This window comes from Eublepharis macularius, chromosome 6, assembly GCF_028583425.1.
Source record: "Eublepharis macularius isolate TG4126 chromosome 6, MPM_Emac_v1.0, whole genome shotgun sequence".
NCBI classification, from domain to species: domain Eukaryota; kingdom Metazoa; phylum Chordata; class Lepidosauria; order Squamata; family Eublepharidae; genus Eublepharis; species Eublepharis macularius.
The window spans coordinates 72,753,132-72,780,800 of record NC_072795.1 but is presented as its reverse complement, the minus strand read 5'-3'; the positions used below and the strand labels follow the sequence as shown (position 1 = coordinate 72,780,800).

At 47.6% G+C, this 27,669-nt stretch overlaps 1 protein-coding gene across 1 annotated transcript; it reads right to left on the bottom strand.

The window, feature by feature from the left end:
- Nucleotides 1-510: 510 nt before the first annotated feature.
- On the bottom strand, nucleotides 511-26,876 carry LOC129332685 (uncharacterized). Its single transcript, XM_054983914.1, has 4 exons — nucleotides 26,871-26,876; nucleotides 26,559-26,739; nucleotides 22,449-23,001; nucleotides 511-697 (listed from the first exon to the last, which is right to left on the bottom strand). Exons 1-4 carry the CDS (start codon nucleotides 26,874-26,876, stop codon nucleotides 511-513), a joined length of 927 nt encoding a protein of 308 aa, XP_054839889.1.
- Nucleotides 26,877-27,669: the final 793 nt, after the last annotated feature.

The window sequence follows — 27,669 nt, the reverse complement described above, 5'->3', positions numbered from 1 at the left end:
TACATGAAGGCTGCCTGGTCACCTGAGGACACTTTGATCTGCACAACCTCCCTCTGGTGGGCAGTGAGGTGCCATCCTCACTCCAGGTAGGCCACCTGAACCACCCCCGTGTAAACACTGTAGCCCAAGACTCAATTGGCAAAGGTGCGCTTGGCTGGGCGCTCCTTCTTGTGTCTCTGCCAGGCCAGACACATAAGCTGCTGTCTCCCAGTAATCCCGTGCCCAATGCTCCCAATCCTTGTCCGCCGACAACTCACCTCTTGATGCCCCGGCTGATGAGGAACTGTGGCTCTGATTCCTCCAGTGCATCCTGCGAGACTTCTGCCCCAATGCCTGGGGCCGACCCTGGCTTGCCTCCTTCTCTGTCACTCTCCCACACTGCTGCAGTGCTTGGCAGGTCCTCCATTTCCACTTGTTTGGCCACCCTGCCAGCTTCAGGAGAAGGGCTCCTAGGTGCCTGTGGTGGTCGGCCTTAGGCCCCGCTGACAGGCTGGGCGCCCATGAGCCTCCTTACCCAGTGGCCCCTAGAGGCTTCTGCCTAGACGCTTGCTCCATTATGGGGCCTACTCCAGCTGGAACCTGGCCGCCGCTCTCGCCCAGTGCAGCCGACAGGACCTCCATGACAGGGCGCCTGCCACACTCCCACATGGAAGTGGCCTGGCCATGGCTGGGTGCCTGATGGGGCTCCTCCCACAATCTACAGGGGTTACTGGGTCTTGTCAGGAGCTAGTGGCCACCGCCCTGCTCTTGGATCCTGAAAACAGACCAAAGAACAGAACCGCCTGTGCCTGCGAGGTGGTCTAGTGAGTGCTCTAGCCACCCCTAGCCATGCCCCAGCAACGAGGAGGCAGCCCAGGCAGGGCCAGCCCTCCCCACCCCCACCTTTAGACCCAATCCCATCTGGGAAGCCACCCCATTGGGCCCCCATATGGCTGCGCTCCCTGGTAGAGCTAGCAGAGCCCCTCTCTCTGGACCAGCCCACCCAGGGGGGGCCCTCCCCCGTCTACGGAATGCCAGCCATGCTGGGAGCAGGGAGGAGAGAACCAACCAGCAAGGTGTCCTCAGCCCCACACTGGTGTCCTGCCCAGGCACAGCCCATGCCGGGCAGGCCCTTGAGCACCAGGCCAGCCAAATTTCTGATAATAAGGTCTTCAATTCTAACTTTAGAAAAGTAAAAATAAATCTACTAACATTTCTGTTCTTTTTCACTCAATTGTAAATATTGGTGGTTCTTAAAAGCGGTGCTGTGATATGTACACAATAAAAACAGAATTTATAAAGTGTATTTTGCAAAAATTACTTCAGGGGTGAATTAATTATAAAACCTGCTGCACATTTTTCCCAGTCCATGAGCGAACATTAAACAACTTTTTAATTCCTCTGAGAGATGAAGCACCTTTTAAAACCGACTTGTTACTTGTTCTCAAGCGATGTCTCCTGTGACCATCTTTTTGATAGAGTGTAAATTCTTTGGCTCTGAAGAACAGAAACCTGAACACTGCAGGACTAGAGATAGGGATATATTTGGTTATAGTGAGAATCTATCTTGTTGATTAATTGCTTTGGAATGAACAAACGGAGGCAAGGACTGTTGTATTTGGATTACCATTTTAATGTTCAGCAGGCAGCCCTTGTGATATCTACACCTAAATCCTATTTCACCAGTCAACATAAAAATCAGGACAATGGGCAAATAAAGTACCTTCTGTTAGTGTCAAGATAAAGTATTTCTCCCTTATATTGTTGAAGGCTTTCACGGCCAGAGATCATTAGTTGTTGTAGATTTTCCAGGCTGTATGGCCATGGTCTTGGCCAAGACCACAGCCATACAGCCCGGAAAATCTACAACTATTTCTCCCTTGTTAGGAAGAGGGAACCCTTCACAGATTTTAGAATTACTTTTCATCTATTGCTACTTCTGCTGTAAGTTTCCCAAGGTTCTGCAGGAAAACAAGTATAACTCCTGTTAGGGTTTCATTAATCTCCAGAAAAGTAGTACAGGCCAACTGTACCACATTAAGGGTAATTAAGAAATGCAAGCTGCATCTTTTGAAAAAATAGTTGCAAGTGGACACCCATCCTTCTGTGTCTTCTCCATTGAAGAATGGATGATTGATGTGGTCAGTAGTCAAGCTCAGATCTGAAGGAGACTGATAGCAGAAGGAATGAATGGCTGTGATCATCTGAAGACTTTTTGTTGTTGTTGGCTATGTCTGACAATTTCATTTTTCTGCCTATTTTCACTTGGCCACACATTAAAATGAAAAATAAATTGCTAATTAATTGAACAAATTGTAAGAAGAGGTAATTGTTTCTGTTTCAGTCCTGAGTGGATAGGACATAAAAAGACTTAAAAATTTCATTTTTGCTAATAACACTGAAGAGCTTGGTCATAAGACTATAAAAAGAACCCTGCTGAATCATACCAGTGGTCTATGTAGTCCAGCATCCTGTTTTAAACAGAGGCCAAAAAAGTTGCCACAGTGGGCTAACAAACAGGAAATATTGTATTCTGGCACTAGTATTCAGAGATTTGCTGCATCTGACTATGGAGGTTCCCTTTAGTCACCATGGCTAGTAGCCGGTGATGGATCTGTCCTCCGTGAAACCTGGTGTTAAGAAACTGGTCGATCCTAGCCCATTTTTTGGCTTTTTCAGACCTTTGGTTCTGGTTTCTCGGCCTGGTTAAGCTACAAAAAGCCCATCTCTAGAAAAGGACAGTCATCATGATGTTGCAATTTTTAGATGGACTGAAGCATGCAGGTGCAAGATGACAGAGCTTCAAGGTCAAAGGCCAAGATGGAGTGATGAGCTTACATTTCATCATTAGCATGAGGAACCCTGAGTATGGGAGAGTTGCTCTAATTGTGGACACATGTCAGCTGCAGAGGAATGTGGTCACAAGACTAGCAACACCCCAATTGGTCAATCAGGATCAGGCTACGCTGAAGCAGCCTGTAATAAAGCAAAGGTCTTCATTCTAGTTTGGATCTTCTTTTGTTTGTGTGCTTGCTGATGGATACCTGCTGCTACATGTTATTTGTGCACTGGATCTGATTACCAAGATAAGTGTCAGCCCAGGACTTTTGCCTCTTTGGACATTGAGCTTCTAATCTTACTAGCTAACATCTGTACATCGAAGGACCAAAGCCTGCATTGTGTTTTAGACTGTATTTATGTAGCTTTGTTTTTTCTTTCCTATTTTGCACAATTTCTGTTTGCCATTTCTTATACTCTTCATAATAAATCCTACTACTAATACTTCTGTAGAGTTGTTTGAGTTTTGGGGCTTCGATCCAAATCCAGTATCCTGGCCTATTTTGGCCACAGCTACCCAAGCAATTGTTTTGTGGAACTCAACCTGCAGGAGTTCTACCTTGCAGGGCTGACTTCTTGTTCAGTATCTAGTAAGGATGAAGGCTTTTCTCTCAGTCTCATATGTGTACAGGATGACCATGTGCCTGATCAACATGTCATAGCAAGGAGTAATTCTTATTTCCCTATCAAGAGAAAATTCTGTTCATGATTTCTGTAGATAAGATTGGGCAAAAGGCATAAGAGAAGATTTGCACTGGCTGCTCATTTGTTTTGGGGCACAATTCAAAGTGCTAGTATGACAGATTTCCCTAGGCCTCATAGTCAGGATTAGACATGGGCACGAACCCCCAAAAATTAACAAACTTGCGGTTCGTGGTTCAGTGCCACCAATGAACCCGAACAAATGAACCGTAACGAACATTTCCCATTACCGAACTGGTTCATGGTTCATGGGTGTCGGAATGGCCCCCGTTACACTTAGAGAGCTCTTATTCACAAGGAGTGTTTAGCAGGCTCTCCTGCAGCCAGCACCCAAGTTTGGTCAAGATTGCAATAGAGATCTTGGAGTTATACCCTCTCCAATCCGAGGCCCCCAGGAAACTCCCACTCGATACAATTAGAGCCACCAGTTGACGTTGGCCCAGTGTACAAGGGGCTGGCCGTCAGAACTGCCTATCAGGGTTTGCAGGGATGAGATTGGAGTGCCCATGGCTACAGAACACCCCCTTCCCTCTCCCTCCCTCTGGGTGTCTTCTCCCATGTAACCAATTGTAACCAATTTGCAGCTCCATGGTTGGAAGGAAGACCTGCTGATCAAGATAAGCTGGGCTTCAATTCGGGTTTCCAGGGCGACAGAATGAGTGCAGACAGAGTTCAGGCATTCCTCCAGCTCCATTTCCAAGGAAATTGATTGATGGTGCCTGACTGTCTGGCTTCATGAACCACGGGCGAACACAACGAACCGGGCTTCCAATGAATGCTGGTTCATTGGCCATGAACCCTCACAAACTGCCGGATCATGAACAGATGATCAGGTGGTTCATAGGTTTTTTTGGTTCGTAATGCGGTTCATGCCCATGTCTAGTCAGGATGCTTGGACTTAGGTTGCTGGCATCTCTGACTTCTCATCCTCAGCCTCACTTGGGTGTGTTCCTGGCACCAACCAGGACATCTTTCATGGAGGTTGAGATCTCCTGAGCATCTTCCGTGTGGGTAGAGGGGTGAGTGGGGTCTCAGGTCATCCATTTTACACCTTCATCCCCTCGGTGATGTGGCCACTGCCTCATTGCCTAGCTGGGCGACTCTGAACACTCTTGTGCACTTTGGTCCCTGCAGGGAGGTGAGCACCTGCTGGACAGTTGCCCACTCTTAGCTCTCAATGGAGCCCATTTGTCTGCTCCTTCCTCTGACCTTCCACTATCTTGCTCTTGCTTTGCACCTCACTCACTGTCTTTCTCCTTGCCGCCACCACCCTTGCCCTCTCCCTTTTCAACCTTCTACCTCCCCAGCTGGTTTCCACCCTTCTGATGGCATTCTGCTGCTTCTCCTGGCCCATCCCCATTTCCTTCCAGCTTGGCCACATGGGGTGTGGTGATGCTGTTCAGTTTTTACTGCCTTTGCCCGAGCTAGGGGGGCTGAGGCCATCCCCCAGGCCTTACCCTTGCCAGGGTCCATGGCACCCCAGGACATGCTGAAGACTGCCTTGCCACAAGCCCCAGCCCCATGAAGTGAGTTGCCATAGCTGATTCTGACCTTTAAAGCCCTAAATGGTTTGGGGGCATTTAGGCCCCAATTGTCATCCCCTATTGTCCAGCTCACCAATTAAGGCCTCCCTCAAAAGATCTTTTCCCTATGGCTTGGCCTAAGGTGAGGCGGGTGGAGACTAAATATAGAGCTTTTTCAGTAGTGGCATCTTGCTTGTGGAATGTCCTTCCCCTTAAGGCACACCTGGTGATTACATTGCTTTCTTTTAGGTGCCAGGCCAAAATGTTTCTGTTCACCCAGTCTTTTAATTAAAGTGTTGATTTTTTAACACAGTTTTAGCTTGGAAACTGTTGTTTTAGGTGTCTGAGATCTGTTTTTATGATCTATGTTGTATACTGGACTGAGATTTTTTTTATGCTGGGTTTTAATCACTATCTTTTAATGTTTTGTTTATATTACTTTTTTTAAAAAAGCAGTCAGGGGTAAGAGGAAAGGTTCTCTTCCAGCTTAAAAGGAAGCAGACAGCAGGAATGGGCAGTTCTCACAATGGAAGGGAGTGAGCAGTGAGCCCCCACAAAGGTTGTGGGGACAGGTGCTATTTAATTTGTTCATTGATGATCTGGAATGAACAGTGTAATGGCCAAATGCAAAGATTATTCCAAATTATCCAGAATGGTGAAATATTCAGAATGGTGAAAACCAAAGTGAATTTTTTAAGAGCTACAGGATGATCTCTCTAAATTGGGTGAGTGGGCAACAACATGGCATCAGGATAAAAAAATCCTAATTTTAAATATACACTGAAGAGTTCTGATATGTTGATCTCTGATGGGATCACTGACTGGTAGAGACTGAGATTGAAAGTGATCTTGAGGTTGTAGTGGAAAGATGGATGAAAATGACAAGCTAGTGTGTGGCAATAGTGAAAAAGGCAAACTCCATTCCTGGGGTTTATTAGGAACAGAATTAGGAAAAATAAAACATCTAATATGGTAATCTACTGTATAGATCTATGGTGAGGCCTCATTCACAGTATTCAGAACCATTTTGATCACCATATATCAAAAAGAATATTGCTGAGCTGGAAAAAGTACAGAAGAAGGACAAGTCTGGGATTTTTCCATTTTTTTTAAAAAAAGACAATTAATGGGACAAGAAAGAAGTTTATAAAATTTTGCATGGAGTAGAGAAAGCGGATAGAGAGAACTTTTTCTCCCTCTTCCGTAATACTAACCCTCAGAGGTACCAAATGAAGTTAATTTGGTACCTCTAAGGGATAAAAGATTCAAGACAGGAAAAAAAAGAAGAAGAAATGTTTCTTTATTCAATTAGGCTGCCTTCCACGGTGGAAAAGCAGTAGCCAACGCCCATGCCCAACTCTGGGTAGCAAACCCCAGCCCTCCCTAACTCACCTGCATCCTGTAGCAGTGCAGGCAGCCCAGCCCCAGCCAGGCCCACAGGAATGTTTTGGCAAGCAGGACAAGTACAGGTTCTGGACCACCGAGGGAGCTGCTGAGGAAGCTTCAGCAATCCCTGCAACAGCAGGGTTGAGCCATGCAGAGGGCTGAGCAAATGCCCTGCCCTAGGCTGGGGAGGAAGAGACCAGGAAACTACAGAGGCTATCCTGCCCTTCCCCTGGTTAGGCTGGGAGAAGGGCTAATCAGGGAGTCTGGGTGGAGATTGGGAGGAAAGCCAGGGAGGTGGGAGGAGGAATCCCTTAAAAGCAGGTTCCTGTGAGGGATGGGGGACAGAAGAAGAGACAGTTGGAGTGTGCTGCTGTTCCTAGGGCAGGAGAAGGAAAAAGGTAGTCAGTTCCCTTCTCTGCCCCTCTGAAGCCCGAGGCCACCTGATTTTGGCATCTGACTGGCCAGCTGATAGCCAGTTAGGGGCATTAGTGAGAGAAGAGCTTCACAGTGTGAAACAGGTTGCTGGACTAGATGAACTATTCCTTTGATCCAGCAGTGCTCTTCTTCTGAAACTGTCTCCTGCTCTTCTTGTTAAAAAAAAATGACAATCTGGGGACTTTGCAATTCTTGCTAAGGTTGGGAACAGATTCTGCCCCTTCCAAAGAAACTGTCACACTGTTGCTAACTTCAGTGCACAGAAGCCACTCCTCCAGCACTTGTTTGTACCAAGATAAATGAAAGCCTTAGCAGCAAGTGAAAGTATCTAAGTTTCAGGTGATGTTAAGATAGAACATTATTAAAAATGAGTTAGGTACTGGAATGAGTTGGACACTGGAATAATACAATGGGAATGTAGTTAGGTATATATATTTTCTTTTTTTAAGTAAGCAGCCATAACATGATACTTAAGCACAAATCTTTTATTAATTGGTGGATTTATCATGTCATTAGATATAGTTGGTAGGACAAATTAAAGTAGCATTTTATGACAATAATCATTTTGTCTGTCCAGTCATGTAGCGTGGGGGGAGGGCAGAGGGGCAGTTGCCCTGGACACAAAATTCATGGGGGCGTAAGAGATTGCACCATAACCTTGGTGAGGGAGCTGGCACCACCTGTGCACCAATGGGGCAGCTGGCTCGTCTCCATCCCCCTCCACTGAGCTGGCTGCAGCAGCATGGGCAGCTGTGGCGGGGGGAGGGGCAGCATGCCCTGCATGATGACCAGAAGTGATGTCATCGTGCAGGCCCAGAAGTGTGCACATGCATGTGAGCATGATGTAGAGCAAAAAAAAGCCCCAATACTTGCCTTGCCCGGGGCACACTCAACCCACGCTACGCTGCTGTGTCTGTCTGTCCACTGAGGGACCTCCCTAACTGTCAGGAAATTTTTCCTAACAACAACAACAACATTCGATTTATATACCGCCCTTCAGGACAACTTAATGCCCACTCAGAGCGGTTTACAAAGTATGTCATTATTATGTTTAGCCAAAAGCGCTTTTGATTTAATTTCAAGCCTTTGGTTCTGGTCTGAGCTTCTGTGGCAGTGGTAAACAGCTCTGTGCCATCCTCTATATGGCAGCCCTTCAAGTACTTAAAGATGGTTATCATATCACCTCTCAGTCATCTCCTCTCCAGACTAAACATACTAAGATCCTTCAACCTTTCCACATAGAACTTGGTCTCCAGACTCCTCACCATCTTTGTTTCCCTCCTCCGGACACGTTCCAGCTTGTCTATATCCTTCTTAAATTGTGGTGCTGAACACAATACTCTAAGTGAGGTCTAACCACAGCAGAGTAGAGTGATACTATCACTTCTCGTGATCTGGACACTATGTTTCTGTTGATACAGCCCAAAAGTGCATTTGCCTTTTTAGCTACCATATTATGGAGCTGGAGAAAATGAGGTGGGAATGTAAGGAAACAGAAAAGGTTCATGCATGGTTTAAAGGTGGCCATTCTTACATAACATATTGTATATGATGTATTGCTGATGTATACAATATTGAATAGATACAGGAATTAATTATTATCATCTTGAAACTCTTCAGCACAGCCTATATGCAGTTTGGTATATCCAACCTCATGCTCACAGAGCATGCCTCTCTGTGCCTTATGCACAGAGAGTGAGAAATTGATTTGTCATTCAATCTGTCTATTATATAAAATAGATGTTCAAAAATACCTGACAGAATTTGGAAGATGCACTCTCAGATCTAGAGAATTTTTTCACATATAGAAAGGGGATTGTACGAAGACTGCTCCAAGAGAGCCACTTCCATATTTTGACATAAGTTTAATGAATAAAATTGGCAGTTGATGTTTTTCCTGGCATGAAGTTAAATAACATCACCTAATAATTGCTTGCAGATCAAATTAAAGGGACCACTAGAGTTTAACAGCTGGCTACCATACAGATTGTAGAGCAGTGCTAGTCCAGGTTTCATACTAAGCTGAAGTTTTGTTAGGCAGTGATGACAATTTTTGATCGACCTGACCCTACTGTTTATATTTGTTCTATTCCAAAAAAAGTTTTTCATTACTACTTCTCTGTATCATCTGGGGCCCATAATGTGCACTACAGGGATTTTCTAGCTGGAGAAAGAGCAATATAGACTCCCTTAAAACAGCAGAAATAAGAGCTAGCCCCTGTGTCATGGAGTGGCATGAAGTAGTCTTCTGACTAGCAACAATCCATGAATCATGATTTAAGTGAAAGAGAAAAAGGAGCTTTTGGTTCACTGATCAGATACACTATAGGACATCCTCATAATTCTGACTTGTACTAACAGAGAAATGTAACATAAGTCAAAGAAGATAGTGGTATTGCTATAAGGCTCTGGAATGTAGTGCTCCTCGTTGAAAGTGGTATACCAAATCCCAGTAACTAGACTACAAAAAGATGTAATTGGTGTTGAAGGAAATGTAGCGATGAACAGCCTGAGATTAGACCAGATTTGGGGACTATAAGTGAAGAAGAAAGAGTAAAAAAGCCAAGTTTATTGCTTGCTGTGAAAGATAAGGAGAAATCTCCACAGGAACCTACATGAGTTAGATAACATCAGAAACAGGGGATATGAGAAAATGTGATTCAATTATACTATTAAAATTATATCCATTTTTATGTATCAGATGGGGAGAATGAACATAAGTTTACAATAAAGTTCTAAAATTCCAGAATAAAAAGTAATAAAGTCACAGCTTGCAATTGTTCTTGGGAAGGCTGTAGCAGAAAAGGAGGCCCTACATGATCCTAATAGTTAGACAGGCGTAAATAATTGCAGTGGTAGTGATGGGCATTAAGGTGATTGTAAATGCTCATGGTCCCCAGCAACCTCCATAACTGTACATCAACAGCCATATCGCATGTTTAGAGAAATTCTTCTTAAAGACACCAGTAAGCTGTGGTTGTGTTAACTTTTGCAAAGTGAAGTTAATCCTGATATATAAAAAACCTAGATTTTCTGCAAATGGGTACAATGTATGAAATGTATAATATTCTTTTGCTAAAGAGAAAAAGGAGGAGAATAATGTAAGTCATTTTTGGACACCACTGGGGGAAAATTAAATAATTCTTTTGCTAAAGAGAAAAAGGAGGAGAACAATGTAAGTCATTTTTGGTCACCACTGGGGGAAAATTAAATAAAATAATTATGGGTTTGAATAGACAAAAGTATTTTGTGCAGTATAAAATTATTTTTTCAAAATCTGATTATAAAAATGTGTTTAATTTTTTTTTTTAAGATTTGATTAAAATATCCTGTTTGTAATCTAATTCAAAGCAGCTTTGGGTTTTCATACTGGAAAAATCCAAGAGCTGACAAAAATACATACAGCAAGGCTAGGAAAGGAGGTTAGCTAGGCCAAAGACTCCTACCTGGCCTTCTGGTCTTCGTCCTCCTCATCCTCAGCTACCCAGGCCCAGACAATTTGTACCACTAGTCCCTCACTCTCAGGGCCAAGCTACAAGTGATGAATGACACTTGAATGGCAAGTGGATTGAGTGGAGCGCAAGTGAACAGGGAGAAATACACTTGCCATTCAAGTGTCATTCGTCACTTGTAGCTTCGCCCTCAGTGGCCCTGATTGCACAGTCCAGGTCACAAGGAATCAGTGTGGTGCTAAAAAAGAAATGTATTCATTTCTCAAAAAGCAACATTTATTCTATTCAAGCTTCCTTTCTCAGTGTGAATGTATGCCCAGGGGCATGACTAATGTGCTTGGAACTGTCCATATATAGAACAAACCTGATAGGCAGACTGGTTCTCTCTTGTCTCTAACTAAATAGAAAAAGGCCAAATATAGGGGATATATACGACTGATAAATTGGCAAAAGCCCCCTATGTAGAATTAAACCATCAACAGTAGATTACTTTTAAGAAAATATTTTTTAAATTCAAAGTGTGCTAAGCACATAAATTACATACAAAGTTCATAACACGTAAATTCATAAATATATACAATGATCTACAATCCACAAATCCAAAGACACATATGTTCCATCAATTCCGTTTGAAAAGATTTACAAACATTTATATGACTGAGATGAATGGCCGACTACTCCTGAGTATAGCAAGCTGTAAAACAAGCTGTAAATATATGGGAGATAAAGTGCAAAGAGTGCTGTGCAAAAGGCAAGCTACTGTCCATGACTATGTTCAGTCCTCCAGTCAACATCTATCCCAAGACGTCCCTGCCCTATGGACAATCGGCTGCTTCCATTTCACACGCTGTACTTTCACACTGTGCTTCTTCTGGGACAAAATAATTTACTGAATATAGAGAAAATATATACAAGTATACAAATATATGCACATTATCCTCCCATCAAACATTTATAAACATCATTACTGCTTACTATACAGGTTTCAATAATTTGTTCAAGCAGTTTTCTTGCAACGTTTCAATTTCGCAGGTGATTCATCAGTGTCGGCATAATCAAAAGGACCAATCCCATGCTTTAAATATGATAATCTGTAATACAGTTCACTCTAATACATTCCAATTGGCGTCTGTAAGATCTTAAAGGGAACCTGTTAACAAAAAACACGATAGGTCCCACTCATTATTCAAACCCAAGGGATTCATCATTTTTAAATTGAAGATCCATTTTGCCTCCCTCTGTAGCAGCATGTTGAACAGCCCCTCTGACCTGTGAACACCATTTGAACAGTAAAAATAGTTACACCCACATTTTATATTGCCAGCCAGCAATCTCTAACTCACCACATCATCAGCACTGAAACCACATGATAAATTTCTCTAAATAAGCTCAGCTTATCCTTGAGAAAAACTCCTGTTAAGGCAGCTTTACAATTGAACAAGCTATTCCACTCAGTTTGCTTGCTTAAACAAAATCTTTAAATTCCAGGGTAGGAGTTGCATGCGCATAAGCTGAGGGTCACGTCATCCTTGTTAATAAAGTAATGAATGAGTCCTTAATTTCCCATTCTGCCGCTCTAGGTGCACATGTGGAAATGTCATTGTGATGTATATTCATGAAGATAACAAGCTATTAAATGGTGATTAGGGCCAGGTAAGATCCTAGAGGAAAAGAAATTCTGCTAAAAGCTAGAATTTTGTAAACATTCTGAATCAGAAGTAATAGCAATGGGTAGACATGCTGTCTTATAGCTATTTCATTCAATTAATGTTCTGTCTCTGACTGTATTACATCAAAACACAGCTTTATGGAACCTTGGCAGATCAAACAGAATGTTGAGTTTGTGAACAAATAAAGCAATGATAGCATTTTGATGGCCTTCCTTTTTTCCTTTGCATTTCAAGTTTCATTCTTTTCTTCCGCTAGATTCTCAGATTGCTGGATATTGGTATCTGACAAAGGGAGTTTTAACTCTCGTAAACTTATACCCTGAAATCTTTTTGGTCTTGAAGGTGCTACTGGACTCAAATCTTACTGGATATTGGACTAATGTAACAATTTCCCAGTTTTTCTGTGCACACGGAGTGAATGCTTAAACTAGCCCAGAATTCAATGACTTGGATGCTACCACCATATAAGCCTGTTAAAACTACATACCTGACTGGTTTTACATTCACAAATACACATTTCTAGTTTAAGCCCTGTTTTTGCTATAATAAAGAAAATATTATTTTATATTATTCACAGGGATGCCCAATTTCCCTCAGCTTAATTTAGAACTGACTTTATATCTAAGAGCTTTCTGACTGAGCATTCTCAAAAAGTGTGTCTATTTCCTGAAAGTTAATAAAGATGCTTTGATTGTATGGTAGGGGTGTGCAGAATGAAAATCCCGAGCCGTAAATATCATGGAAAAAACTGTTTTCAAGTCTTGTGTTCCATCTCTCCAGAACAGAGATGCTGGCTTGGGCTGCTTGGTAGTCACAGAAACCTATTCTCTGAACATTCCATTATATATATATAGTGTGTGTGCTTTTGACTGCGCTGCCTCATCACAGCAGCACACAGGAACTTTTCAGTTTTTGCGAGGGGCTTTTGTCAAGGACAGCTGTATCTACAAGCCACCCTGAGTGAGAGGTCAAGAGCAAAACACTCAAAACTGGGAAAGAGTTCTCACTTACAGGGTAACAAGCTGCCACCAGGCTCTCTTGACTAAGCCTTCAGCTGTGGCACTGATAGGCAAGTTCCCGGTCCTACCAGGTTTTAACCAAGAAATCAGCCCTGCAGAGTAGGCCATCTGCAGATTGAGTTCTAAAACAATTATTTAGGTACCTGTAGCCAAAATGGGCCAAAGTTCTGGATTAGAACTGAAATCCCCAAAGAACACATAAGAATATATTCAAAAGAGTATAGTAACAGAAAAAGTGTCACAGACATACAACTGTGCAAGCAGAGAGGAAAACAACAAATACCAGATATCTATATTAACACACTTAAACAGACTTTCAGTCTCCCAGCCTGAGGTAACCTTTCAGGTTAGACCAAAAGAGATCAAACAACGTTCCAAAGTCTCAAAATCCAGAGACAAAAATCCTGGGCTGGCAGTGGCACCAATCAAAGTTAACAGGTCCAGAGCACAAAAGCAGGTAGCAGAAATCAATCAGCAACTAGGGGTGTGCAAGCCAAAAATTTTCGGCTATAGCCGAAAGTAGAAAGCCGAAAGAAGATTCTCTATCGTTAAAGCCGAAAGCCGAAACAAGAATCTCTTTCGGCTTTCGACTTTCGGGATTCTTTCGGCATTATTTCGGCATTCTTTCGGCTTTTTTCTATGGGAAAATGCCTCCGTCTTCCAGGACGCCTGGAGGAGGCATTTTCCCACCAAATAAGCCCAAAATTGGTGGGGACCTTCCTCTAACCCTTCTCTAACAACCACCCAAGTTTCAGACAGATTGGACTTTGGGGGGCCATGTTATGGCCCCCCAAAGCAGGTCCCCCCATCCTCCCATAAGAAAGCGAAGGAGCAGCATATTGTTAGCATGCTGCTGCTGATCTTTCTTCATTATTTCCTATGGGGAAAAAATGAAGAGGCAGGCTTCCTTTGCCAGGGGTGGCATTTTGCATGCAAAATGCCCCCCAGCCCTCAGGGGCCCTTCTCCCACCCCTCCTCCCACCCCCCACCAAGGCTCAGCCTGCTCCCACTTGGGGGGGGGCATTTCATGGCCTCCCCAAGTAGGTGCTCTAATCTCTACCACTGACAGCTGGGGGAGGCTTGTGTTGCCAGGGGTGGCATTTTGCATGCAAAATGCCCCCCAACCCTCTGGGGCCCTTCTCCCACCCCTCCTCCCACCCCCCACCAAGGCTCAGCCTGCTCCCACTTGGGGGGGGCATTTCATGGCCTCCCCAAGTAGGTGCTCTGCTCTCATCTCTACCACTGACAGCTGGGGGAGGCTTGTGTTGCCAGGGGTGGCATTTTGCATGCAAAATGCCCCCCAGCCCTCTGGGGCCCTTCTCCCACCCTTCCTCCCACCCCCCACCAAGGCTCAGACTGCTCCCACTTGGGGGGGCCATTTCATGGCATCCCCAAGTAGGTCCTCTCAGCCCCTAAAGTCCACCCCTTACAGCCCCACACAAACCCAATTCCCCCCCAGCTGCCACACACAGACCCAAATCCCCACATTAGCCCCTCACAGACCCAAATCCACCCCCACCTGCCCTACACCCATAACCCCAGGAACAGGCTGGCAAAGGCCAGCCCTCTCCCTTTGTTCCCTATGCTGGGAACTTCTAAACTCTCTTTCCCTGGGCAATTCTGCACAGCCCAGGGGTGCCACAATGGTGGGCACACTTCTGAGTGCCAGCTGGTCCCTGTGAAAGAGCACCTGAACCACAGACACCCTCCCTCAAATTCCCCCACCACCTACAGAGATGGCTGGCCAGCCAGCCCCATTGTTCCCTATGATGGGAACCAACTGCACAACAAAGAATAAAACAAGAACAACACAAAATAAAGTTTAAAAAAAATTATTTTCTCCCTTCCAAAGTACAAGTAGGCAAAGCATTATGACACATTACACCAGCAGTCCCCCACACAGAAAAATTAAAACAAAACTCACTTAACATCAGAGAATCACAAAGCATGATTCCTGTCAAAAACACTTTATTTCTTGAACAGCTTTAGGTTACACAGCAGGGGGGAACACCAAAGGGCATGGCAGCACTATCTTACACAAAAATAACACAACTCACTTAACATCAGAGAATCACAAAGCATGATTCCTGTCAAAAACACTTTATTTCTTGAACAGCTTTAGGTTACACAGCAGGGGGGAACACCAAAGGGCATGGCAGCACTATCTTACACAAAAATAACACAACTCACTTAACATCAGAGAATCACAAAGCATGATTCCTGTCAAAAACACTTTATTTCTTGAACAGCTTTAGGTTACACAGCAGGGGGGAACACCAAAGGGCATGGCAGCACTATCTTACACAAAAATAACACAACTCACTTAACATCAGAGAATCACAAAAACACAATTCCTGGCAAAAACACTTTATTTCTTGAACAGCTTTAGGTTACACAGTAGGAGGGCACAACAGGGCATGATAGCAATGTACTACAAAAAATAATACAACCCACTTCACCGTTTTTGACAGCAATTGTGTTTGTGTGATTCTCTGATGTGAAGTGAGTTGTGTTATTTTTGCGTAGTACACTGCTTTCCTGCTCTGCGGTGCCTTCCTACTGTGTAACCTAAAGCAGTTACAGAAATAAAGTGCTTTTGACAGCTATTTTTTGGGTGATTCTTTAATGTGAAGTGAGTTGTGTTATTTTTGTGTAAGATAGTGCTGCCATGCCCTTTGGTGTTCCCCCCTGCTGTGTAACCTAAAGCTGTTCAAGAAATAAAGTGTTTTTGACAGGAATTGTGTTTTTGTGATTCTCTGATGTTAAGTGAGTTGTGTTATTTTTGTGTAAGATAGTGCTGCCATGCCCTTTGGTGTTCCCCCCTGCTGTGTAACCTAAAGCTGTTCAAGAAATAAAGTGTTTTTGACAGGAATTGTGTTTTTGTGATTCTCTGATGTTAAGTGAGTTGTGTTATTTTTGTGTAAGATACTGCTTCCATGCCCTTTGGTGTCCCCCCCCCCCCTGCTGTGTAGCCTAAAGCTGTTCAAGAAATAAAGTGTTTTTGACAGGAATTGTGCTTTTGTGATTCTCTGATGTTAAGTGAGTTGTGTTATTTTTGTGTAAGATAGTGCTGCCATGCCCTTTGGTGTTCCCCCCTGCTGTGTAACCTAAAGCTGTTCAAGAAATAAAGTGTTTTTGACAGGAATTGTGTTTTTGTGATTCTCTGATGTTAAGTGAGTTGTGTTATTTTTGTGTAAGATAGTGCTGCCATGCCCTTTGGTGTTCCCCCCTGCTGTGTAACCTAAAGCTGTTCAAGAAATAAAGTGTTTTTGACAGGAATCATGCTTTGTGATTCTCTGATGTTAAGTGAGTTGTGTTATTTTTGTGTAAGATACTGCTTCCATGCCCTTTGGTGTCCCCCCCCCCCTGCTGTGTAGCCTAATGCTGTTCAAGAAATAAAGTGTTTTTGACAGGAATTGTGCTTTTGTGATTCTCTGATGTTAAGTGAGTTGTGTTATTTTTGTGTAAGATAGTGCTGCCATGCCCTTTGGTGTTCCCCCCTGCTGTGTAACCTAAAGCTGTTCAAGAAATAAAGTGTTTTTGACAGGAATTGTGTTTTGTGATTCTCTGATGTTAAGTGAGTTGTGTTATTTTTGTGTAAGATAGTGCTGCCATGCCCTTTGGTGTTCCCACCTGCTGTGTAACCTAAAGCTGTTCAAGAAATAAAGTGTTTTTGACAGGAATCATGCTTTGTGATTCTCTGATGTTAAGTGAGTTGTGTTATTTTTGTGTAAGATAGTGCTGCCATGCCCTTTGGTGTTCCCCCCTGCTGTGTAACCTAAAGCTGTTCAAGAAATAAAGTGTTTTTGACAGGAATCATGCTTTGTGATTCTCTGATGTTAAGTGAGTTGTGTTATTTTTGTGTAAGATACTGCTTCCATGCCCTTTGGTGTCCCCCCCCTGCTGTGTAGCCTAAAGCTGTTCAAGAAATAAAGTGTTTTTGACAGGAATTGTGCTTTTGTGATTCTCTGATGTTAAGTGAGTTGTGTTATTTTTGTGTAAGATAGTGCTGCCATGCCCTTTGGTGTTCCCCCCTGCTGTGTAACCTAAAGCTGTTCAAGAAATAAAGTGTTTTTGACAGGAATTGTGTTTTTGTGATTCTCTGATGTTAAGTGAGTTGTGTTATTTTTGTGTAAGATAGTGCTGCCATGCCCTTTGGTGTTCCCCCCTGCTGTGTAACCTAAAGCTGTTCAAGAAATAAAGTGTTTTTGACAGGAATCATGCTTTGTGATTCTCTGATGTTAAGTGAGTTGTGTTATTTTTCTGTGTGGGGGACTGCTGGTGTAATGTGTCATAATGCTTTGCCTACTTGTACTTTGGAAGGGAGAAAAAAAATTTAAAACTTTATTTTGTGTTGTTCTTGTTTTATTCTTTGTTGTGCAGTTGGTTCCCATCATAGGGAACAATGGGGCTGGCTGGCCAGCCATCTCTGTAGGTGGTGGGGGAATTTGAGGGAGGGTGTCTGTGGTTCAGGTGCTCTTTCACAGGGACCAGCTGGCACTCAGAAGTGTGCCCACCATTGTGGCACCCCTGGGCTGTGCAGAATTGCCTAGGGAAAGAGAGTTTAGAAGTTCCCAGCATAGGGAACAAAGGGAGAGGGCTGGCCTTTGCCAGCCTGTTCCTGGGGTTATGGGTGTGGGGCAGGTGGGGGTGGATTTGGGTCTGTGAGGGGCTAATGTGGGGATTTGGGTCTGTGTGTGGCAGCTGGGGGGGAATTGGGTTTGTGTGGGGCTGTAAGGGGTGGACTTTAGGGGCTGAGAGGACCTACTTGGGGATGCCATGAAATGGCCCCCCCAAGTGGGAGCAGTCTGAGCCTTGGTGGGGGGTGGGAGGAAGGGTGGGAGAAGGGCCCCAGAGGGCTGGGGGGCATTTTGCATGCAAAATGCCACCCCTGGCAACACAAGCCTCCCCCAGCTGTCAGTGGTAGAGATGAGAGCAGAGCACCTACTTGGGGAGGCCATGAAATGCCCCCCCAAGTGGGAGCAGGCTGAGCCTTGGTGGGGGGTGGGAGGAGGGGTGGGAGAAGGGCCCCAGAGGGTTGGGGGGCATTTTGCATGCAAAATGCCACCCCTGGCAACACAAGCCTCCCCCAGCTGTCAGTGGTAGAGATTAGAGCACCTACTTGGGGAGGCCATGAAATGGCCCCCCCAAGTGGGAGCAGGCTGAGCCTTGGTGGGGGGGTGGGAGGAGGGGTGGGAGAAGGGCCCCTGAGGGCTGGGGGGCATTTTGCATGCAAAATGCCACCCCTGGCAAAGGAAGCCTGCCTCTTCATTTTTTCCCCATAGGAAATAATGAAGAAAGATCAGCAGCAGCATGCTAACAATATGCTGCTCCTTCGCTTTCTTATGGGAGGATGGGGGGACCTGCTTTGGGGGCCCATAACATGGCCCCCCAAAGTCCAATCTGTCTGAAACTTGGGTGGTTGTTAGAGAAGGGTTAGAGGAAGGTCCCTACCAATTTTGGGCTTATTCGGTGGGAAAATGCCTCCTCCAGGCGTCCTGGAAGACGGAGGCATTTTCCCTTAGGAAAGCCGAAAGAATCCCGAAACGTTTCGGCTTTTTTCTTTCGGCTACCCGAAACGTTTCGGCATTCCCCGAAACGTTTCGGCATTCCCCGAAAGAAGCCGAAACACTTTTGTTTCGGCATTCTTTCGGCATTCTGAATGCCGAAACGCACATCCCTATCAGCAACCATACAGAGTCCAAAAGCAATAGGGGGAAGCTAGAATGAGGACTCTTATCTAAGACTATAGCAACTGGCCTGATCCCAATTAGCCAAACAAGAACAGTGCACGTACTCTCACCCAAGGTCCTTTGTTGGAATGATGCAATGTAGGTACAAGAACTTGAAGTTATAACATCATTGCACATGTGTAGTTCAGTTCCAGCTCTGAAACTGCAGAGTCATTATGACTTTACAAGCTTCTATCAGCCCCAAAGCCAGAACTGATCCAAGAAACAGACTGGGGCAATTCCCCCCCCCCACGCAACTGACCTCATTTATTCCTTCCAATGTGATAATAGAGCACAGAGCTGTCCTTTCCTAGAATCGAGGGCCACCAGACTTACCTGGGGCCAGGTTGCTGACATGGGGAGGAGAAGAAGAGTGGAGCATGGCAGCCACCATATCAGAGGGCCCACCAGGCTTTCCCCAGCTGGGTCTGGAGCCAGTAACATTCAAATCCCCAGCCTCCTATCAGAAACAGACGGGGATACCCTGGAGGGCCAATAGCTTCAAAATCCCCCAGCCGCCCTATCAGAAGTGGCTGGGGGTTGAGCAGCTTGGGGGTGGGGTCTGGACCTGGAGGGAGCTCTTTTCACTCAGGTCTGGCAGCAGGGTATATAAGTAGCTGCTGCCTCTGCTGTTCTTCACTTTGGCTCTCGATAGCGAAATCTCACCCACCTCTCCCCTTTTGTTTGATTGTACTGGTTTTGTTTCTTATTCTGTCACATGTGGTTGGTGCCTTTGCATTGGAACAGGTCCCCTTTTGGGGGAAGAAGGGCCTACATGCCCAGTCTCCCTATTAAGGGGAGTCCCATAAGGAATCTTAGGAGTGAGTGATGGAGGTGCATGCTCAGTTCGGGGGCTGCCAGGGCATACTCATTCCCAGGTGGCAGGGGAATCATGCAGGGGTGTACACCCTCATGATCTCCCCCTTAATGTCACTCCTTGGTTCCCCCCCCAGCTGTGGTCTGGGGGGGTGAGGGTCATCGGCTGGCAGGAAGGTCAGCCGATGTGTTGTTAGGGATCCGATCCATATGCATAGCCAATGCTCCTTTCTGCTGTGTTCAATTAAGTTGTGGCCAATTTTCATTCCAGCTATAGTCTGGGTCTGAGTTTGTCACCATGCTGCCTTCCCTCTATTCACCCTCAGCCCTAGGCTGCAAACACTTTTACACAGAGAAAGATCCCTTTCCATGTATCTTCATGCACAAAAGGAAAGAGGTACTGGTGGTGCTTCTGTGCTCCATGAGGTATTGGCAGGGGGTAGGAAGGGGGGGGGTCTCTCCTCCCTGCAAAACAGCAAAAGATCATGTTATGCAGATGAAGGTAAATTTAAAGGGACCTCAATAAAAATATAAAGCAGGATTTATTTTCCAAATGTTGCCAGCTATCAAGAACTGGTGATGCCCTGCTCTCAGGCTTGGACTCTAGCTTGCCTGCTTGCTTGCATTTTCCTACCATAGGAATCAGTGAAATTACAAGCCTGCCCCACCGACACTCTCCTACTTTGGATCCATTAACATCAACCCCCTTTTTTGTGTGTGCTGGTAACTCAATGAGTCAATGGTTCAGAGGGAGGACTGCATTATTTGTGCTCTTGAGTATAAAGAAAGTTTCCCTAGAGCTTCCAACTGGCTCCCTCCTCTTTCCCACTGAAAAGAACAGACAGAAAAACCATGACAATGAAAGAAAACTAACAACTTTCAAGTCCAAGCACTCCACCAGAAAACTACCCAATCATGATTAACATTTCATTTGACAGCCACGGATACGAAAGCAGAACAGTAATTCTCAACATGCACATCCCTGTTGTGTGGTGTATAAACTGTTGTTTCATTCACCTGCCCTCTCCCTTACCTCCATTAGTAGCAGCCATAGCAGGGAACTGCTTGGAACTTTAGAGAAGTTCTTCTTTCCTTCTTCAGCCAAGTAGTCCCAGAAACAAGAAAGAATTTTGTATTTGGATGGGGCACAACTACATAAAGCATTTGCAAGGAACAGTCAAGAATCAACAACTGATTGACCCATATAGAAACACACCACACAAAATGGCTGGTGCCAGGGAGAGTATCACCAAGGAGAATTTCTGAGTTTTAAGCTCAGCTCATAATGGCTTATAGTTCAATTAATTGTTTTCGGTACCATCCCAATTTCAGATTTAACTGTTAGCAAGCTTTGCAACTAATTGCTCTGGTTCTGTAGGTTACTTTATTTGACTGTCACCCAGGAAGGGGGTTATACATGTAGATGTCCATCCAAATGCACATCTCTGGCCCCGGCTTGAGATCCAAAGTCTATGTTTACAAGTGCATATTTGGGGTGATGTCTAGGGAATATGAGAAAAAGTAAGACATTTCTAATTAAGTAAATTAATTCTTAGGGCATGCAAAGTAAACTTAGAAAGGCAAGGAAGAGTAATATACAGGAAAGTGATATTGCAAGCTTAGCCGTAAAAAGAGACAGACACAGGCTTGGAGATAAATGGCAGTTTATTAATATAACTACAACATATAATAACTGTAACTACGGCAAGGGCCAACTATGCGGTACAGGTCAAGCCACGGGGTCACACCTGACCACCGCCTTGGCCTGTCTGGGCGAGCCCCAAAGCCCCGAGTGTAGGCCATTCATAGAATGGCTGCAACCCGGTCAGCCAGGCTAATGGATCACCCCATCAAGCTCCAATCGCCCCAGCCGTACAGCATGAGGGAAGGACTTGTTCCTGGGGATCCCCGCAGGCGTCTGCCTGTGCACTGGTAGCCGTCACAAGCATACCGCACTGATGGCAGACCCTGTTCCCCCACGTATGGGGGAAATGCCACTGGGTGCTCACCGGCCCGCTCCCTATTCCCCGAGAATCTCCTGCCAGGGAAACCTAAACGGCACCACCCCGGCCAAAAACCATCACCTCTGCCAGCAGTGCAAGGTAGGCGAAAAAACCCCCGCACCAACAGCCAATACGGAAACAGGGGCAAAAAATTCCTACCTGGCTCTGGTAACAGCAGCCGGCTAATCCTGCACTACAACAGGGTGAGGTGGGTGGGCCGAGCGAAACCAGCAACTGGGAGGCCGGGAAAGCGGAGCCGCCTTCTAAGGCTCAGGCTCCGCCCCCGGCCAAGTACCCGTATGCCCGGGAAGGGAGTCTGTCTCTTTCCCGGGCAAGCCTGCAAAACATGGCCCCCGGCTAAGCAGCGTTGCTGCAGCCGGGAGTGCCAAATTGCAAGCTTAGCCATAAAAAGAGACAGACACAGGCTTGGAGATAAATGGCCGTTTATTAATATAACTACAACATATAATAACTGTAACTACGGCAAGGGCCAACTATACGGTACAGGTCAAGCCACGGGGTCACACCTGACCACCGCCTTGGCCTGTCTGGGCGAGCCCCAAAGCCCCGAGTGTAGGCCATTCATAGAATGGCTGCAACCCGGCCAGCCAGGCTAATGGATTCCCCCATCAAGCTCCAATCGCCCCAGCCGTACAGCATGAGGGAAGGACTTGTTCCTGGGGATCCCCGCAGGCGTCTGCCTGTGCACTGGTAGCCCTCACAAGCATACCGCACTGATGGCAGACCCTGTTCCCCCACGTATGGGGGAAATGCCACTGGGTGCTCACCGGCCCGCTCCCTACTCCCCGAGAATCTCCTGCCACCGACAGGGCCAAGCCTCTGCTTAGGCCCTGACGCCCCACAGGTGGCTCAAGGCCAACCTAAGCCCTTGCCGTAGGTCGTCCAGAAAAATCTCATTGCCCTCCGGCGATAAATGCACGCCATCATCCCGGTAGAGATGGGCAAATTCGGCCTTAATCCTAGGGTGCGGTAAATAGATCCCCAGGCCTTCCCCCAAAGGTTTTTTCATGGCCCGGTTGGCTTTACGCCGAGCACCTTCAATAGCCCGCGGGTCAGAAGCCTCACGCCACACCCGGCGCTGCAACATTTCGGACCAGAAAATAAGCACGCCCGGCCACCGACGACTTATTTCACGGAGGTCCACAGTTGCCTGCAGTGACAGGGCCTTACCCTGCACCAAACCAAGGTCATTACCGCCCAGGTGTAAGACCAAGATATGCGGGGGCGGACCCTTCCGCCCCCTAAAAAGGAGTGGCAACAAGGCAGGCCACCGAAGGCCACGCCGTCCCAGCCACTCGACCGTGGCCACAGCACTGAGCCCCAGCTGGGATCCAATCGGAGTCCGTCTGGCTTGGTGAGCGGCCCAGAACACCATGCTGTGTCCACAAATCACGATCCTGCGTTTCAAAGGGCCAGGCGCCGCACCTAAGAAAGAGCAGTTAGCAAGGGCTGTCAACAATGGGACAAAGGGCGTATGTAAGATCGAAACGCACCCGACCTCCACCTGCCCACCCGTTGTATCGCTCGTTGAGTATAACCCATGGCCGCAGCAGTTGAGGCTGCCCCAATCCGAAAGGAATGGGTGCCGAATTTGACCCCTGATAGCCCCAGCCTACCAAGGGCCTTCTCCGTAACCGCCCAAAACTGATAACGGGTCAGAGGAGCCCCGTCACTGTGCCGAAACAATGCCCCTTGGTCGTCACCTCGCAGCTCAATATAGTCCCTAAGGGCACGAACCGGACAGAGCTCCCGCTCTGAACAGGGGCCCAAAACCAAAGTGGTGCCATGCTGCCTCTGGTCCGTCTTAGATCGACGGATCGTAACGGACACCTTGTCCCCCACAAACTTGACGTCCTTAGCCAGCAGGGCCCTATCGGATGTATCCGTACGAGCCTGCACCACCAACTCACTAACACGCAACGCACCAAAAAAGGCCACTAAAGACGCTGCATGAAATAACCTCTGCTCATAGGGGGAGGAACAAATGTCAGGCCAAGTGGCTCCCAAACCCTTCAAGACAGTAGGGGAAATCGGCTGCTGCTGATCCTTAGGAGCACCAGCCTCCCTAGACCAGCCCTCAAGCATCTTCCTTACCCTAAAGTCGCCAGTGGCATCAGCAAGGCCGCGAGCCTTGCTGACAAAAGCCAGCGCAGCCAAATGGCCCCTAATAGACTTAACTGAAAGACCACGTCTATGCTGCACCACACAAAAATGCATAAGGTGCTCCGTCGAAATGGGCCAAACGTCCGGGAGACCCACAGCCCTCCTAAACTCCACAAACTGCCCTACCGCACGGTCATATGCCCTCCGGGTACTAGGGGCTAACGCTGATTGGATCGCCTGGTTCGCTTCCACCTTCCAAGCCGCCACAGCTCGCAGGGCATCCGCGCCGGTAAACGATCGGCCTGCGGGGCAAGGAGCCGAAACCGATCCATCTGTTGGCGAGACAAAGCGTCCGCCACACCATTACTAATCCCTGGAACATGCCGGGCCCTAAACAATATATTCAGCTGAAGACACTTGAGGGTAAAGGCCCTCACTAACCGCATAACTCTAGGCGACTTTGAAGTCAAGGAGTTAACCACATGAACCACCGCCTGGTTATCGCACCAGAAATGTACCGTGTGGTTCGCCAACTCCTCGCTCCACAGCCAAACAGCGACCAGCAAGGGAAAAAATTCCAGAAACGTTAAGTCTCTGGACAAACCCTGCTCTGCCCAGTCAGGCGGCCAACGGGCCGCACACCAGTGCCCTCTAAAATACACTCCAAAACCCAGGGCACCTGACGCATCGGAAGTAACCTGCAGCTCAGCTTCAAGCAACAAATCCTCCCTCCAGAACGTGACCCCATTAAAGGAGCTCAAGAATTCCCTCCAGACCTGCAGGTCCTCGCGCATGCCCCTACTGAGACGCACACGATGATGGGGCAACCGCAGGGACCCCATGGCGTCACACAATCGCCGCAGAAAGGCCCTACCTGGGGCGATCGCCTTGCACGCGAAATTCAAATGCCCTGCCAGCTGCTGCAATTCAAGGAGGGAAACCTTATTCCGCCCCTTAAAGTCCTCTAACCGCCCTCGCAAGTCCTCAACCTTGTCAGCAGGGAGTCTCAAGGACTGCTGCACGGTGTCCAACTCAATTCCCAAAAAAGTCAAGACCGTGGTCGGGCCCTCGGTCTTCTCATGAGCCAAAGGAACACCCAGCTCCTTAGCCAGAGAAACAAAGGTGGCCAACAACCTGGCGCACTGCTCCGTGCCCACAGGCCCAACGAACAAAAAATCATCCAAATAATGACAGGTGTCCTGGCAGGCCGTGCGGCGACGCAACTCCCATTCCAAAAAGGAACTGAAGCGCTCGAAGGCCGCACAAGAAATGGAGCACCCCATGGGAAGGGCACGATCCATATAGAACTTGCCCTCGAAAGAAAAGCCGAGAAGCTCGAAGTCACCCGGGTGAACCGGGAGAAGACGAAAAGCTGACTTAATGTCACACTTTGACATCTCGGCACCCACACCACAACGGCGCACGACCTTGACCGCCTGGTCAAAGGACGTGTAACGCACCGTACACAGTTCCTCAGGAATGGCATCATTCACAGAACTGCCTCTGGGAAATGACAGGTGGTGAATAAGGCGGAACTCCCCGGCCGCCTTTTTAGGCACCACACCAAGCGGGGAAACCCGCAAACAAGGAACAGGAGGGGCATCAAATGGGCCAAGAACGCGACCCTCTGCACACTCCTTAGCGATCTTGGCATGCACTACCTCTTCCATACCAGCCACAGACCGAAGGTTGGCTGCCATGAAAGGTTTGCGCTCGCCCTGAAATGGAATACGGAACCCAAACTTAAACCCAGAGACCAAATACTCGGCATCACCTCGCCGGGGGTAAAGGGCCAACAAGCCCTCAATTACCCTCAGATTTATTGGGGAGGGACCCTTTTCCAGGCCCCTGCTGACCGCCCCCACCCCCAAACCGTTTGCCTCCGCCGCCAGGCTTGGCCTTAGGACAGGCTGCATAAGAGTGAGACCCTGCACAGGCGGGGCATTCGTGACGATACTTGCAGGCCTTACGACTGCAGTGCCCCTTAGAAGTGAAATCCCAACAGAGCAGCCGGGGTTGAACCGGCTGCCCCGCAGAGGCGCGGGGTCCAGGTGCGTTGTGGGGGCGGAAAATCAAGTGGCCACTATCTGACCTATCCCCCACATTCGGTTTGGCTGGGGTCATAACCTGCAGCCATAGCTGTTGGTGAATCTGATCCCATGGCAGGTTCGGGTTCATGGCCGCGCGCATCCTGAACTCCTCATCATATTGGAGCCAGGCTGAACCAACAAAAACCGTATAACCTTTATAGATTATATCCAGGTATTGAAAAAGCGCAACGGCGCGCCAAGGCTGCGCACGTGACAATACGCCCGCATAAATCAGGAACCCGGGCAACCAATTTGACCAATTACGGTCCACTTTACGCCGCCTGATTTTTTCCTTATCTTTCTCATCCAGATCATCTTTGTCCTTCTTCTCCAGCTCCCTGAAGAGAAGGGCAAAGACATCTACATACTCCCCACGGATGATTTTATCCCGGGTGGCCTGAGTTAAATGGTCACCAAGCGGCAAGGCAGTATCACCAAATGGCAGGGCCCTGTAAGGCACCAAACCGTAAGGAGAGGGCCCATAGGCAGGGCAACCCCCTTGTCCCCCGTAGCCGAAAGGCCAACTAACCGGCGGCAGGCCAGAGGGCGTGGACTGGACCTGGAGCTGAGCCGGGCCAAGAGTAGCACTAGCACCTCCCTGCCAGCCAGGAGGGGCAACAGGGGGCCAAACCGGAGCTGCCTGCGTCGAAGTCCCAGGGAGGGCCGGATTCCAAGCAGAAGAGGTGTGTTGCGTGGTGGGAGCAGTGTACCCGGGAGGCCCGGAGGCAGCAGGCTGACCCCAGGGCCCCCACGGCCAGGTGCATGGCTGCTGAGGCACAGCCAACTTACCCTCCTGCAGCACTGGCTCCACCGCTATGGCCACTTGGCCACCATCCGCCGCCGCCTCCTGTTCAGCCTCAGGCGCAGGCTCTTCTTCCACCCCTTGAGCCGGACCCTGACTGCCGCTGGATTCACCACGCTCACATCCCGAAGCTGCCTCCAACGCCGAAATACGCTTCAGGATGTCCTTCTGCAAAACAGAAGGAGCAACTTTTTTAGTAGGCCGACGAACCCTACCCACTGTGGTTCCTTGCTGAGTTCCCCCCCGAGCCTGCTCCAAAGCCACCAGACGGCTGAGTATCTCTTGCATCCCAGATTCACCGTCATCCTCATCGGAGGAGGACTGAGCAGCTACCTTTTTTGCAGGCTGTTTGCCCTTAGAAGGGCCACTCCCTTTTTTAGGAGGCATCCTAAACCCAATAAAGTTTGGATACTGAGGGCAAACTATCCTCCTGAAAAGAAGGGGAGAGGGGGGGCGAAGGAAGAAACAGGCACTGGCTGACAAAATGGCCGCCACTAAGCCCAGCCACAAAATGGCCGCCAAACACCCCTTGCCCTGGGTAATGCCCAGCAGCAAAAAGGAGCAATGCACTTGCCACTGACCAGGCAATCGCACCCCACACCCACAGCCCTACAACCCGGGGGGGGGTACAAGAGCAATAGCCCAGGTGACCCTCAAACAGCCACCAAAGCACCCCCACCCAAGTATACTCCCCACCCCTTTATATGGGAAAGGAGCAAACCAAGAGGAACCCCCCCCCCTTGAGGACTGCAGGGGAGGAATGAAAAGTCCCCCCAAAATTGCCCAACTACAAGGACGGGGCAAAACTGGGGGAAATCCCCAAACGCAGCCGCACTTCCCGAAGGCCACCAAGGGCTGTGGAAATGATGGGGCCGGCAGTAAAGCTGCTAAAGCAGGCAGAAAAAAGGCCAAGGGAAAGGGGAAGCACAGGGCATGCTGGAGAGAAGCCAGCCAAGCCCAGCCGCGCCGAACTCGGGCGCGGGCAAAAGCTCCGGAAGCCTACAGCCACCGGGGAGGCAGAACCCGCTGCCACACGCAGCCGCCCGGCGGCAAGTGGGGGCAGAAATATAAAGCAGCTGCGGCGGGCTCTGCAGCCGA